This window comes from Bubalus bubalis, chromosome 12, assembly GCF_019923935.1.
Source record: "Bubalus bubalis isolate 160015118507 breed Murrah chromosome 12, NDDB_SH_1, whole genome shotgun sequence".
Taxonomy (NCBI): domain Eukaryota; kingdom Metazoa; phylum Chordata; class Mammalia; order Artiodactyla; family Bovidae; genus Bubalus; species Bubalus bubalis.
Window position 1 is genome coordinate 58,977,967 of NC_059168.1, and position 16,841 is coordinate 58,994,807.

At 38.1% G+C, this 16,841-nt stretch overlaps 1 protein-coding gene across 1 annotated transcript in view; it reads left to right on the top strand.

The window, feature by feature from the left end:
• Window positions 1-16,589, top strand: part of LRRTM4 (leucine rich repeat transmembrane neuronal 4) — a 1,003,994-nt gene extending 987,405 nt beyond the window's left edge. Inside the window, exon 3 of the mRNA XM_025261214.2 lies at window positions 15,370-16,589. Coding sequence (XP_025116999.2) covers window positions 15,370-15,591 — 222 coding nt within the window. The 3' untranslated portion in view covers window positions 15,592-16,589. The remainder of the gene's footprint in view (window positions 1-15,369) is intronic.
• The last annotated feature ends 252 nt before the right edge of the window (window positions 16,590-16,841 follow it).

The window sequence follows — 16,841 nt, forward strand, 5'->3', positions numbered from 1 at the left end:
AGGCTTGATGGAATGGAGAAATTAGAAGAATGCTTTTTAACTTTTCCACAAAGCAAAAAAAAACCTATTTATAATTAGATGATCTGTGAAACTAACCTTTTACTAAATCACCAAAAATCTTTTGGGCTTTGCAATATAAACCATCATACACCTAGGGACAGTTTCACTGGATTAAAAGTGCTGCTTAAGGTCTTCACTAAAAAGTCATTGGGCATTTATTCTACCAGAGATGTTTGATATAAATGACCTGAATGGTAACTTCAGAACTCCCACCTGGAGGTTCAAGTCTGACTTCTAAGGTAGTGTGAATCTAGCTAGCTCTTTGTCTCAGATCTTCTGAGAGCTTTGCTCTCAAGTGAAAGAAAGACTTGGATCTTCACAAGGAAACCTGCAGTGTGTACTGGCTGGGGGCACTTTTCTCCCTCTGCTTTCTGGATTTGGGTTATGTAGTATAAGACACAGGGAAGTGGAATTGGGTTTGCCTCATTCTATCAGTTCTGAATAAGTTCCTTGAGTAAAATACTCTTATTTTATTCTTCTTCAGATACCAAGCACCTACTACAACGCCTAGCTTATAGTACACTGGCTAATACCTGAATAGCTTTACTTTTTTAATGGTTGAAAAAAAACAAAAATATAGAAATGCTTTGTGACACCTGAAAATTATATCAAATTCCATCTCAATATTCAAAATCATATTTACTGAAACAGAGCCACAGTCACTTACATTTTGTCAAAACCTATGCGCTTTCATGTTATAATGGCAGACTAGACTATGTGGGTTACAAGCCTTACTTACTATTTACTAGTCACTTATTATTGGCCATAATCGCAATGGTGTGATCACTCATCTAGAGCCAGACATCCTGGAGTGCCAAGTCAAGTGGGCCTTAGAAAACATCACTATGAACAAAGGTAGTAGAGGCGATGGAATTCCAGCTGCTGCTACTGCTGCTAAGTAGCTTCAGTCGTGTCCGACTCTGTGTGACCCATAGACGGCAGCCCACCAGGCTCCCCCATCCCTGGGATTCTCCAGGCAAGAACCCTGGAGTGGGTTGCCATTTCCTTCTCCAATGCATGAAAGTGAAGAGTGAAAGTGCAGTCGCTCAGTTGTGTCCAACTCTTCATGACCCCATGGACTGCAGCCTACCAGGCTGCTCCATCCATGGGATTTTCCAGGCAAGAGTACTGGAGTGGGGTGCCATTGCCTTCTCTGGGATTTCCAGCTAAGATATTTCAAATCCTAAAAGATGATGCTGTTAAAGCACTGCACTCAATATGCCAACAACTTTGGAAAAATTATCATTGGCCACAGGACTGGAAAACATCAGTTTTCATTCCAGTCCCAAAGAAGGGCATTGCCAAAGAATGTTCAAACTACCACACAATTACACTCATTTCACACAAAGTAATGCTCAAAATTCCCCAACCTAGGCTTCAACAGTATATGAACCAAAAATTTCCAGATGTATAAGTTGGATTTAGAAAAGACAAGGGAACCAGAGATCAAATTGCCAACATCCTTCAGATCATAGAAAAAGCTGGAGAATTCCAGAAAAACATCTGCTTCATTCACTATTCTAAAGCTCTTGAGAAAGAAGAATGGAACTGGAGGAATCAACCTACCTGACTTCAGGCTCTACTACAAAGCCACAGTTATCAGGACAGTATGGTACTGGCACAAAGACAGAAATATAGATCAATGGAACAAAATAGAAAGCCCAGAGATAAATCCATGCACATATGGACACCTTATCTTTGACAAAGGAGGCAAGAATATACAATGGATTAAAGACAATCTCTTTAACAAGTGGTGCTGGGAAATCTGGTCAACCACTTGTAAAAGAATGAAACTAGAACACTTTCTAACACCATACACAAAAATAAACTCAAAATGGATTAAAGATCTCAACGTAAGACCAGAAACTATAAAACTCCTAGAGGAGAACATAGGCAAAACACTCTCTGACATACATCACAGCAGGATCCTCTATGACCCACCTCCCAGAATATTGGAAATAAAAGCAAAAATAAACAAATTAACCTAATTAACCTTAAAAGCTTCTGCACATCAAAGGAAACTATTAGCAAGGTGAAAAGACAGCCTTCAGAATGGGAGAAGATAATAGCAAATGAAGCAACTGACAAACAACTAATCTCGAGAATATACAAGCAACTCCTACAGCTCAACTCCAGAAAAATAAATGACCCAATCAAAAAATGGGCCAAAGAACTAAATAGACATTTCTCCAAAGAAGACATACAGATGGCTAACAAACACATGAAAAGATGCTCAACATCACTCATTATCAGAGAAATGCAAATCAAAACCACTATGAGGTACCATTTCACACCAGTCAGAATGGCTGTGATCCAAAAGTCTACAAGTAATAAATGCTGGAGAGGGTGTGGAGAAAAGGGAACCCTCTTACACTGTTGGTGGGAATGCAAACTAGTACAGCCACTATGGGGAACAGTGTGGAGATTCCTTAAAAAACTGGAAATAGAACTGCCTTATGATCCAGCAATCCCACTGCTGGGCATACACACTGAGGAAACCAGAAGGGAAAGAGACACGTGTACCCCAATGTTCATCGCAGCACTGTTTATAATAGCCAGGACATGGAAGCAACCTAGATGTCCATCAGCAGATGAATGGCTGAGAAAGCTGTGGTACATATACACAATGGAGTATTACTCAGCCATTAAAAAGAATACATTTGAATCAGTTCTAACGAGGTGGATGAAACTGGAGCCGATTATACAGAGTGAAGTAAGCCAGAAAGAGAAACACCAATACAGTATACTAACGCATATATATGGAATTTAGAAAGATGGTAACAATAACCCTGTGTACGAGACAGCAAAAGAGACACTGATGTATAGAACAGTCTTATGGACTCTGTGGGAGAGGGAGAGGGTGGGAAGATTTGGGAGAATGGCATTGAAACATGTAAAATATCATGTATGAAACGAGTTGCCAGTCCAGGTTCGATGCATGATACTGGATGCTTGGGGCTGGTGCACTGGGACGACCCAGAGGGATGGTATGGGGAGGGAGGAGGGAGGAGGGAGGAGGGTTCAGGATGGGGAACACATGTATACCTGTGGCGGATTCATTTTGATATTTGGCAAAACTAATACAATTATATAAAGTTTAAAAATAAAATAAAATTTAAAAAAAAATAAAGCTTTTGACTGTGTGGTTCACAAAAATCTGTGGAAAATACCTAAAGAGATGGTAATAACAGACCACTCTACCTGCCTCCTGAGAAGCCTGTATGCAGGTCAAGAAGCAACAGTTAGAACAGGACATGGAACAATGTGCTGTTTCCAAATTGGGAAAGAAGTCTGTCAAGGCTGTATATTGTCATCCTGCTTAAATTTACATACAGAGTACAGCATCTGAAATGCTGGGCTGGATGAAGCACAAGCTGGAATCAAGATCTGGGGAAAATATAAATAACGACAGGTATGCAGATGACACCACCTTTATGGCAGAAAGTGAAAAGTATCTAAACAGCCTTTTAATGAAAGTGAAAGAGGGAAGTGAAAAGGCTGGCTTAATATTCAACATTCAAAAATCAAATATCATGGCATCCAGTTCCATCATTTCATAGCAAAAAGATGAGGAAACAAGGAAACAGTGACAGACTTTATTTTCTGGGACTCCAGAATCACTGCAGATGGTGACTGCAGCCATGAAATTAAAAGACTCTTGCTCCTTGAAATAAAACTTTTGACAAAACTAGACAGCATATTATAAAGCAAAGCCATTACTTTATCGACAAAGGTCCATCTAGTCGAAGTGGTGGTTTTTCCAGTAGTCATGTATCGATGTGAGAGTTGGGCTATAAAGAAAACTGAGTGCCAAGGAACTGATGCTTTTGAACTGTGGTGTTAAAGAAGACTCTTGAGAGTCCCTTGGACTGCAAGGAGATCCAACCAGTACATCCTAAAGGAAATCAGTCCTGAATATTCATTGGAAGGACTGATGTGGAAGCTGAAGCTCCAATACTTTGGCCACGTGATGTGAGGAGTAGACTCATTAGAAAAGACCCTGAAGCTAGGAAAGATTGAAGGAGGGAGGAGAAGGGGATGACAGAGAACAAGAAGGTTGGATGGCATCACCAACTCAACGGACATGAGTTTGAGCAAACTCCAGGAGGTGGTGAAGGACATGGAAGCCTGGTGTGCTGCAGTCCATGGCATTGCAAAGAGTCGGACATGACCGAGTGACTAACAACAACAACTATTGGCCATTCACAGAAAAGTTTGCCAACCTCTGTGACAAATAATTTTCATGTAAATGAATGAATATATGAATAAATTAACTATAACAGAAAACTTATTTTTATGCGATTACTCCTCAAAACTACTCCATGGCAGACATCCAGATGTTGTCTAGATTTTAACACATTTTATTAAAAATATGACACTTGAATGTATCGTTCTGCTGTGCTATTCTGAAATAGATTCAATCAGAATAAAAATTATAATTGTGTTTTCTAAATGAGCTTCTCCTATTTTTGTAATTAAACATACATCATCATGCTTCTTTTCATGAGGATTAGTCAATCCCCCAAGAAATTCTTTTTAAACTCTGTTCGTCATCTCAGGTTACTCATCTCACTCTATCAAGTATGTGTATGTCCTTTTGGGATCTTCTTCCTTCTGCATTTGTCATTTGGTTCTAAACTTTTACCCTGTGATAGGCATTTCTGATTTTAAAAATATGACTGCAAGAAACTTAATCACCTTCCTTATATGTGAATTTCATTTCACTTTTTTCTTTACATTTTTAAAGAAATTCTAGCTATTACTGAATACTCACTGCACTTTTTGAAGTGGTTATTTGGAAGAATCACAAAGTGACTATATCTTGAAAAGCAAAACCAGTCACATTTGGATGAAATAAGATTTATGCTCTTGTATAAAGCAAGTTGGTGAGGGTAAAAGAAGAGAGTGAAAAAGCTGGTGTAAATTTCAGCATTAAAAAAAATATAAGATCATGGCATCCGATCGCATCACTTCATGGCAAGTAGAAGGGCAAACAGTAGAAGCAGTGACAGTTTTTCTTTAACTGGGCTCCAAAATCACTGCGGATGGTGACTGCAGCCATGAAATTAGAAGATGCTTGCTTCTTGGAAGAAAAGCTATGACAAACCTAGACAATGTATTAAATAGCAAAGACATCACTTTGCCCACAAACATCCAAGTAGTCAAAGCTATGGTTTTACCTATAGTCATATACAGATATAAGAGCTGGACCATGAAAAAGGCTGAGCACTGAAGAATTGATGTTTTGAATCGTGGTGCTGGAGAAGACTCTTGAAAGTCCCTTGGACTGCAAGGAGATCAAACCTGTCAATCCTAATAGAAATCAACTTTGAATATTCATTGGAAGGACTGATGCTAAAGCTGAAGTTCCAATATTTTGGCCACCTGATGCAGCCAGCCAGCTCATTGGAAAAGACCCTGATGCTGGGAAAGACTGAAGGCAAAAGGAGAAGAGGGTGACAGAGGATGAGATGCTTGGATAGCATCACCGACTCAATGGACATGAACTTGAGCAAACTCCAGGAGATAGTAGAGGACAGGGAAGCCTATCATGCTGCAGTCCACAGGGCTGCAAAGAGTTGGACACGACTTAGCGACTGAACAACAACAACATAAAGCAAGATACACACAGTTATTGATTTAACAACAACAACAAAAAGCTATACAAAATACATATTACAAAATTATAAATAAACTACTCTGAACAGTGTGGGGAAACGAAGAGAACTGAAAGGAAAACGGCTCTAATGCTATTGCTTGCACCTTCCTAGTGTTGACGTTCTTGCCGCTTTTCATTTATTTTCTTTTCCAAATTTCTGAAAAGGGATTACAAAGTAAATAATAAGTTGAATCTGTTACCTGAGATGACAAGGTTTTGTTTTTTTTTCTTTTGTGTAGTTTTGTTTTTAAATTTGGAGAAGTGGATTCAGACTCAAGTTCTTTAAAGAAAAAAAAGACTTGTCTTCTGCACATCATTGGTATCACTGAAACTGATAATTTTATAGAGGCAAAAATGTGGGTTTTGATATTTATCATCTCCTTTTTTTCTCTAAGTGTTTTGGAAATAAATTTATATAGATTGCAGTAAAAGAGTATGTTCATTTGCAATACACTATAGGGGAGATCTTATTTTTTCAAATTCAGGGGTCAGCGCTACAGAAGGAAAAGCTTTAGAAGTTAATACTACTTAGTTAATCCAGCTCATTAGCCCCAAATCTCACTGAATGCTGAGACTGCTGCTAATGTAATAATTTCCCCTGTTAATGGAGTCAAAGTAAATTTCAAAGAATGGCTGGTACCTCATTCATTAACTTAATCAACTCTCTGGACACCTCACAGACAAGGCATCCTGGTAGGAGAGCAATAAAGATGTAAGTGGTGTTCTATTCTGTTTTCCCACCACTGATTTAAAAGTTAAAATTCAAATAACCAAGAGTGCACAAGTAGTAAACAGTCCCAGCTTCCCTGGTGACTCAGACAGTAAAGAATCTGCTGGCAATGCCAGAGACCTGGGTTTGATCCCTGGGTTGGGAAAATCTCCTGGAAGAGGAAATATAGTATTCTTGCCTGGAAAATTCCACGAACTGAAGAACCTGGCAGGCTACAGTCCATAGGGCCACCAACAGTAGGACATGACTGAGCACACAGGCAGTCACCACCTTTAAATAAGACCAGAACAAGAAAAACAAATGCTACTATGTAACTTTTGTAAGAACTTAACTGCAAGGAGATCCAACCAGTCCATTCTGAAGGAAATCAGTCCTGGGTGTTCATCGGAAGGACTCATGCTAAAGCTGAAACTCCAATACTTTGGCCATCTCATGCGAAGAGTTAACTCATTGGAAAAGACTCTGATGCTGGGAGGGATTGTGGGCAGGAGGAGAAGGGGACGACAGAGGATGAGATGGCTGGATGGCATCACCAACTCAATGGACATGAGTTTGGGTGAGCTCCGGGAGTTGGTGATGGACAGGGAGGCCTAGCGTGCTGCGGTTCATGGGGTCGCAAAGAGTCAGATATGACTGAGCTACTGAACTGAACTGAACTGGACTGAAGTTTGAAATGATCCAAATAGAGAACAGACAATATAAAAACCCAAAATCTAGTGTACCTAGCATTGTATATTTTACATGCTAGAACTGCTGTACACACTTTAGCCTGTAAACAAAATGGATGTGGGTGGTTATTAATTTGCACCATTATTATTTTGTTTTCCTTTAAAGATTTTCTAAAACAAATGAATGAGTATATATAGCAAATACTTTTTTTCCCACACTTTTTACATTTAATCTTTAAAACAAAGTAGAAGAAAGATAAGATTGTTATTTTTCTTTCACTCAATCAATATGTGAATACCTTCTGCCTACCTAAGCAGTATTTAAATGTTGTTGTTGCTGCTTAGTCACTAAGTCATGTCCAACTCTTTTGCAACCCCATGGACTGTCCCATGGGATTTCCCAGGCAAGAATAATGGAGTGGGTTGCCATTTCCTTCTCCATGGGATCTTCCTGATTCAGAGATCAAATTCGGGTCTCCTGCATTGGCAGGTGGATTCTTCATCACTGAGCTACCAGGGAAGCCTGGTGTCTAGATGATAAAAATCAATAAGAATGCATTTTAAATTATATTTAAAGTATTTTTATTAATTTTTAGCAAATCTTCTTATGAGTTCTTGAATCTTTCTCATTTCTGGATAGTCTTCACTACTATAGTTACTACTGAGGGAGGGTGGGAGGTCCTCATGCTTGTATAAAGTGTTAAGATGTCAGAGATTGCGTGGGATTCTTTTTTAAAGAAATAGGTTTTGTTTAATTAGTGAACTAGTTAAAGTTTGGGGGTGGCAGAGAGACAGAAGTTATTGGTGACAGTAGCTGAACAAGAAACAAAACAGCAGGAAGAGTTTTGCTTCTCTTTTGTCACTTAAAGAACTCTCCATTTTCTAAAACAGAAAGTGAGTTTTCTGGTTCAGGCACAACCTTAACTGACTTCAAGTCCCACGGTGTGAATCCTTGGGAGTGACTGTTATTCTCCTCCTGCACCTGCCCTGGTTTCACCCCGAGCCAGAGAATTATTCAAAACTCTGTTTTCTTTCCTCTCTACCTACCTAGACACTCAAAGCTGGGGGGTGTTTCATAGTTCTACAAAGGACTTTTCCCCAGCCCAAACTAGCTGTTCCTCCAGTTGCATTGAATTATATGCTAGCAAAGCTTTCTTTTGTTCTGTTCTATCTTGCAGGAATTTCTAAGAGGCTTTGATATGGTTATAGAAAAACTCACAAACATCTCTGATTTCTGAAATGAAGATGTACTATTGAAAGCTTTACTTTTAATTAACAGAAACTAAATGCTTAGAAAATCAGTGTTCTCTAATGCAGAAGCAGCCTGTATTTTTAAAATAATGAATAAGAATGTTTCATTGTAGAATGGGATTTAAAGTGTAATTTGATACATTGATTTTGGGTTCATTACTTATATTGTGTCTCTTTTACATTATACATGTCTTTAGATATTCAAAATCTAAGAAGGTAATTGGCACTTCTCTCAATTGAGACATGAAGGATAAAATCAGGTTTGGAGGTACTATTAATTTTCAGTTCAGTCTAATGCTCATACGTCCTCTGGGGTTTTTGCTCTTGGGCATATGTGCCTGCAACAAACTTCCATGAGCTGTATGGGGTGTTAACTAGTCTAATAAGCTTTAGTTGCTCCACCGGAAGGAAGACTTTCCTTCCTTCAGTGGTCTCACCTGGGCTTGTTCACATGGTGGCAGCTAGCCTGGCCCAGGATCCTAAGAGCCTGGCAACCCAAACAGTGTTGCTGCCATTTTGTTCTGTTAGCTAAAGAAAGTTACAAAGCCAGCCAGTGTTAAAGGCAAGGAGAAATGGACTATAATATCTGGATAAGATAAACAGAATCGTAGTCATGCATGCAGTCTACTAAGTCTGGAACATGCACAACTTTGGAGCTATAGCAGTCATATGTACAATCAGGTTGAGGAAACAGTCAGGACATGAAGATAACTTGCAGAGATAATAATGTGTGGTTGACTGAGATGACCCTCGTAACATTTGTGCTCCTGGTTTTAGCTGTTTCCAAGATTTTAGTGGTACCCTTGCACTTCCCTCAGTGTTGCTGTTAAATCCTTTCTTGAATCTATGAGTCAATTAAGTCTCCCTTTTTACCTAACTTAAATGAGTTCTATTGGCTTTTATCAAAATTCCTGAAAAAATACCTGCACCCAAACTTATTTGCATTTTCTTATTCCCTGTCCATTCTTGTCTTATACTAATATACTCAGTAGAATAAAGGTTAAGTTATATATTCATTTAGCTCCTGTCCTTCATTTTTCAATCAATTTTATTTCCAATAAACCAAATGTCCATCTTAATTAAGCAACTCAACTGTATTTAATTCCTCATCTGGATTTGTAGGATGGTGCTTTTTAAATGGTCCGAGTAGTCAGACACTACCCTTTAATTCCAAAAATTAGAGACTAAATGTCATTTAGGAAATTGAAAATCAACTTTTTATGACTTCAATTGAAAGAACTCATACTGAAAAGTGAACAATGTTCATGAAAAGTTAATGAATAAGACTAATGATAGTGTGTAGTAATTTTAGAATGATCAGGCTATTAAACTACTTTTAACTAATGCTAATACCTTAGAGAAAAGAGGTTAATGGCATTAGAATTTCATGCTCATAACAAAACTGAACTTCAAAAGCCTTTCATGATCACATATATCAAGAATCCACTCCACATTGCTCTCACATTCACTATCTAGACACATTCATTTATCATTTTAAATATAATTATTATGGATGTCAAACTCTAGTATCTGAAGCAATTTTATGACTTTTGAACACTGCATATCCCTGTATAATTTTGTGCTTCCTCCTAAGATTTAAAAATATTCCCTTTTCTTGTTCCCTTTTTGAGCCACTGTAATTGAGAGGTCTGTGTCCTTTTAAAGTCCTTTCAGCATGTTGGAAGAAAAACATAATCTAGGAAAAAGGTAAATAATGTTTTTAGAAAACCAGCACAGATGGTAAGGATGCTAAGCTACTGAATGCACAGAGTAGGAATAAAAGCCTCTGCTAAAAGAACGATTCTGTGACCCATTACATCCTTACATCTCTCTGAATGGAAACAAAAAAGAAGGCACAGTTTCCAGGAAAGACACTATCAATGTTGAGTAAAATTTGTGTAGGACTATGCCTTTTCAGTATATTCTTCTTTCTTCAGAAGCAGACAGTTACTTTCAGAGTTACCTGATATTTATAGAGGTCAAGGAGGTGTCATTACTGTCCTCAGTTTCAGTAGATTCACAGGCAATGTGGGAGAATTTAAGAGACTTACAATTAGTGATAATGGTGTTTCCACCCTTTGGTAATCTACTTCAAAATGTCTCTGTAGAATTTTTTATGCCTCTATAAAAGTTTAAATTCAATTGAGTCGAAATGTTCATATTTCTGAGAAAAACAAACAATAGAATTTTAGTATACTTCCCCCAGTGAGACCCCTTCATTCCAGTGCCGCACTGGTTATCTGTAAATAAAGTGCAGCTTTCAAGGCAGTCAGTGAGCCCTCAAGCATGTGAAAGAGGCAGTATTTCAGCAGTGCTGTGCTGTGCTACAGAGTGAAATCCATCAGAGAGCTGATAAAACACAGGGGCCGTTTGGGAAAGCTCTAAGAACATATTTACAAAAATATCAAATACAAATTAAAGGGAACTTAAGGATACTTTGTTTTGACTGCTGGAAAGGAAACAATGGTACACAGAGGGACCCAGGTGGTTAATGTACTGTGCACATCACTACTATGAGGTACAAAACCTCAGTCTCTCAGCTCTTCACAAACTACAAAGTCAGTTGATTACATAGTGCCCTATAGAATAGACTTTAAACTTAAGTGAGCAAACATCCCAGATATCCTTTCAAAGATTGCCAATTCACTTGGCTTTTGCAGTCTTGCTATAGGGCTGTTGTGCAGGATAAGATTACAATGTTTTAACTCTACTAGAGGTTCTAAGCTTCTCAAAAACAATACAGAAAATGGCAGGAGCCCTTGTTCATTGAAGTAAAAGTAAACAGGTACAATAGTAACAGCAAAACAAATTTTCTGGATTCAGAGATGATGCAATATGTAAACCTAAGGATCTGACGTTAATGTAAGTCCCTAGACATGGTAGTCAACTTCAATAGAAGGCAAATAGGGAGTTACTTTTTTCCATTTTTAGTTCAATTTTAGGGAGTTTATTTTATATTGGAAATTCAACTATGTTCACATATGAGCTAATGGTTTTCATCTATGGATTAACCTGGTTGTTTCCTGAGAAACCTGTATGCAGGTCAAGAAGTAACAGTAAGAACCAGACATGGAAAAATTGACTGGTTGCAAGTTGGGAAAGGAGTACATCAAGGCTGTATATTGTCAAGCTGCTTATTTAACTTATATGCAGAGTACATCATGTGAAATGCTGGGCTTAATGAATCACAAGCTGGAATCAAGATTGTAAGGAGGTAATCAACAACCTCAGATATGAAGATCATACCACTCTAATGGCAGAAAATAAAGAGGAACTAAAGAACCTCTTGATGAGGGTGGAAAAGAAGAGAGAAAAAGCTGGCTTGAAACTCAATATTAAAAATACTAAGATCATGGCATCCAGTCCCATTACTTAATGAAAAATAGAATAGGGAAAAGTAGAAACAGTGACAGATTTTATTTTCTTGGGCTCCAAAATCACTGTAGACAGTGATTGTAGCCATGAAAATAAAAGATCCTTGTTCCATGAAAGGAAGGCTATGGCAGACCTAGAGAGCAGAGACATCAATTTGCTGAAAAATGTCTGCATAGTCAAAGCTATTGTTTTTTCCAATAGTCATGTACAGATGTGAGAGTTGGACCACAAAGAAAGCTGAGTGCTGAAGAACTAGAGAGGACTCTTGGGAGTCTCTTGGACTGCAACAAGATCAAACCAATCAATCCTAAAGGAAATCAACCCTAAATACTCATTGGAAGGGATGATACTAAAGCTGAAGCTCCAAAACCTTGGCCACCTGATGCAAAGAGCCGACTCATGGGAAAAGACCCTGGTGCTGGGAAAGACTGAAGGCAAACAGAGAAGTTGGCAGAGGATGAGATGGTTAGGTAGCATCACAAACTCAATGGACATGAATTTGAGCAAAATCTGGGAGACAGTGAAGGACAGGGAAGCCCGGTGTGTTGCAATCCACGAAGTCTCAAAGAGTCAGACATGACTTGATGACTGAACAGCAACAGCAACAGAAGGGTCTTTAATATCTTGTCTCATTATCACATTCTCTTTTCATACATATTTGTAGATTCAAGTGTCTTCTTACCACAATGACTAGAAAGTCTATAATGAGAATACAAGATGGTGGACAAAATCACAACCCATGCTTAATGTTTACTTTGATGCCTTTTAGTAATTTGATTTGATAATTTGGAGATACAGAGGCATTCTTCTAATTGAAAGTATGCAAAAAAATGATCTATACCCAGTGAATGTTGCTGTCATTGGAAATAATTTGGTGGATGTTTTTGGTTTTGAGTAATACTATTTCACATATCAATTGCAACAACAAAAATTAAGAGTGGACTATGTAACTCATAGGGAGATATTCTTCATAAAATTCTTCCTGTTGAAATGTCTGAATAATATGCTTTGATTTGTATGCTTTTCAGAGTTTTGCAGACCCATGACACAAAACACAGCTATCTCTATCTAACCAATATCTTTTAAAAGCCAATAAGGTTTCCCAAAATAGAACTTGCTGACAAACACTTCAGATGTGGACCTCTAGTGAGTCATACATGAGTATAGTAGAGGCAAGAGTCACTAAAGGCAAGTTCTACATGAGTAAGGAAAAAAAAATCACTGTCGATTTGGGGAAGACCTAATTTAATATTTAGTATTTAGTAATTCAGCTATGTTGTCTTATAATTTGTTCCTTGCTTTCACTATCAGTACAAAAACTGTCTAATGTCTAAAACATCTCTATATAAATCCCAATTTTGACATAGTATGTATTCAGAAAACTAAGATCATGGCATCTGGTCCCATCACTTCATGGGAAATAGATGGGGAAACAGTGTCATACTTTATTTTTTGGGCTCCAAAATCACTGCAGATGGTGAATGCAGGCATGTAATTAAAAGACGCCTGTTCCTTGTAAGGAAAGTTATGACCAACCTAGACAGCATATTAAAAAGTAGAGACATTACTTTGCCAACAAAGTTCTGTCTAGTCAAGGCTATGGTTTTTCCTGGATGTGAGAGTTGGACTGTGAAGAAAGCTGAGCACTGAAGAATTGATGCTTTTGAACTGTGGTGTTGGAGAAAACTCTTGAGAGTCCCTTGGACTTCAAGGAGATCCAACCAGTCCATTCTAAAGGAGATCAGTCCTGGGTGTTCTTTGGAAGGACTGATGCTAAAGCTGAAACTCCAATACTTTGGCCACCTCATGCAAAGAGTTGACTCATTGGAAAAGACCCTGATGCTAGGAGGGATTGGGGGCAGGAGGAGAAGGGGAGGACAGAGGATGAGATGGCTGGATGGCATCACCACCCCACCCCACCCCCAGGGATCGAGCCCAGGTCTCCTGCATTGCTGGCAAAGTATTTACCACTGAGCCACCAGGGAAGCCTGGCTAAAAGACAGTGTCATAGTATAACATAGACAGCAACATCAGGAAATAACTGCCACTTCTACCACTTGTAGGATTAAGGAACCAAAGGAAGACATTGGAATCATTAAGGATTGGAGAAGGAGCTTTATGGAGATGAACATCAGACTTCCCTGGTGCTAGAGTCTCTGAGGGGGACATGATGAAATTAAATGCTGGAAATGCAAATGTCGGAAAGACTACAAACTAGAATCACCTGCTATTACAGAAAGGCACTGCTGCAGCCAGAATGAAGAAGTGTTGAGGTAACTACCTGGAGCAGGAAGAAACAGAGAGGAAGTCCACCATATGAGCAATCCCTATGTCTCCTCTAGTCTTTCTAGCTCCTTCCAGTAGTCTCAAGCAGAAGGTCAAGAGAAAATGGGGTTTGCAAAGCTCCTGCTCAGCATCATAAAGCCAACTACCGAAGTGGGACTGGAGCCAAGAGACAATGGTTTGAACTGCCACAACCTCTACCATACAGGACAGTGAAGGGTTTGCAATTACATCATTGGTGGACGATTCCCAAGAGTGTCAGATTGGATCCAGTGAGTTATGAGAAATGCTCTAGGATGAAAGCAAGAATTAAGCAATGATCATTTCCCTTTTTTCTAGTTTTGAGATACATTTTTCTTTATTAGAAAGTTGTAGTTTAATAAAAATCTGTACAGAGAATCAAAATTATTATAGCTTTAACATATTCAGTGTTTCCTATTAAAGAGATTTCTACAGGCCATTATTCAGGTCTATTATTCTAACATTAGACACATTTTGGCTTATTAGCTTAAAATCAGCAACATTATATATTACAAATGCAAAGATGTGCCCACTTTCAGGACTCTAGACTGCTTTTGTCCAGATATTATAGAATTGTTAGAAATAATCCGTGAGAAACTGTGGTTTTTTTAATTAAATAAAATTTATATATAGACATAATAAAGATTTTAATTATTTATAAAAATACTTTTAAAGTAAAAAAATCTATATGTTTATAGTTTTAGTCACACAAAGATGGATCCTACCTCAATTTTTTTTTACTTAATATCATCCTCTGTAATATTACACAGATTGATATTCCCCAATCTTTGTATTATCTGCATTCAAATGTACATGCACATAATATATGTTAAAATTCCCTTTTGATGGTAATTTATGTTGTTTGTAACTTTCTGCTATGATGATAAATGATGAATGAACAAATGACAGGATACACATTGAACAATCTTTATATGTGATCTCATATACAAAGTGTTGGAGAAGGATATGGCAATCCACTCCAGTATTCTTGCTTGGAAAACCTCATGGACAGGGGAGCCAAGCAGCCTACAGTCCATGGTGTCACGAAAGTGTCGGATACAACTGAGCGACTAAACAACAAATATACAAAGGGCGTGTGTGTGTGTGTATTCTTAGCATATAAAATGCTATATATAATGGACAAAACAATATCGAGTTAGATACTAACAACTAGTATTTTGTTTAATGTTCATTAATAGTTGGGTCAGCCATTCATGACTTAAAACATCATGAAAAGACAACAAACTACAGTCCTATGAGTGTCATGTCATGTTTTTATGCAAAGCATTTTTATAATCAGTATTTTTCTTTCTCATAACCAGATCCTACACCATGTGAAGCCCTTACCATATTACAGCTACGACCAGCCGGTGATCAGGTACTGCCAGGCTCACCAGCCACTCCGTGTCAACAAGGGCTATGAAGCAGTGTCTCCAGAACAGGACGAATCTCCCAGTCTGGAGCTTGGGCATGACCACAGCTTCATCGCCACCATCGCCAGGTCTGCAGCCCCAGCCATTTACCTTGAGAGAATAACAAACTAACGTGAAAGGCAACCCCTCATTGGAGAACTCAATCCGGGGAAGGAGGGCCTTCATCTTAAAGGAGAATGAGTGCCCAAATCACGCAACCCAGCCGGCTCATCGTTCCTGAGATATTTATGACAGAGAGGAAAGGAAACAAAGAAAACTGCTTAAAAAGAGCAGTGGATGTACCTGCAAGCATAACCAGGAGAACTACAGAACTCTCTTTGCTTTAAAACATACAAACAGAAACTCTCCTGGATGTAAATAGTAAACGTGTCAGGTTCTTACAAAAATAGATTTCACCTTAGCTACATATAGCTTTGTTTGTATATTTTGCTTTTTTACAACTGCATGGTTCCTGGGCTGGAGAACCACAGTGGGGTGGGGGTGGGGGAAGCATCAAACCAGATGTGGGTGGGAAATTGGGGAAACAATACATTTTTCGCTGTTAAATGTGTGTAACAGATTATTCCACTTGTTTTCGTTTCATTTTTTCTTTAAAAATGTCATTTGTTCTTGTTTGGTTTGTTGTGTTTTTTTACTGGTCATGTGATTCTGTTTCCAATTCTAAACATGGGCACTGAAATTTATGTTGTTCCAAAAGATTTTCTTTACCACAGACCACAAAGAAACAAAGTTGACCACAAAATCTGACAGAACTACTGGAATGAAGATCCAACAAAATCTGAGCAAATGATCCTTCAAGTCACATTGTACGCAATGTGAAGAGTTCGGATTTTTTTGTCCTACTGGCAGCCCACACTGTGAGCTTTCACTGTGTGAGAGGTAAAGAGAAAGACCTGGAAGACCTCCAAATAAGAAGACTCTTAAAAAGTTTCTCAACTTCATATACCTAGGGATATATGAAGAACAAAGGCTATGTGGTCAATGAACGAAACTACCAAGCTGACAAATTTCTAAACACAAGATAATGTGTCACCTTGCTTTTTAAATTAATTATCAATTTGCTTTTGTGTAGATTTTATCAATAAAAGAAAAAATATTGGAAAAATAAACAATTATTTTGTGGTTAGTATACCACAGCCCACCTAATGTTGAGTGCTTTGTCTCTATATTATGGAATCTTTTTAGTGTATAGTGACAAGTCGAGAAGAATATTTTGATATCTGTCAAAACTGCCTTATATATGTTCTTCCCTCAGGTAAGGAAGTCCTACAAGATTAGAAAAGAATTATGAGATATCTTATGCACTAATTGCTTTCATAATTTCATTTACAGATATGATGTGACTCAGAACTGTTTAGCAA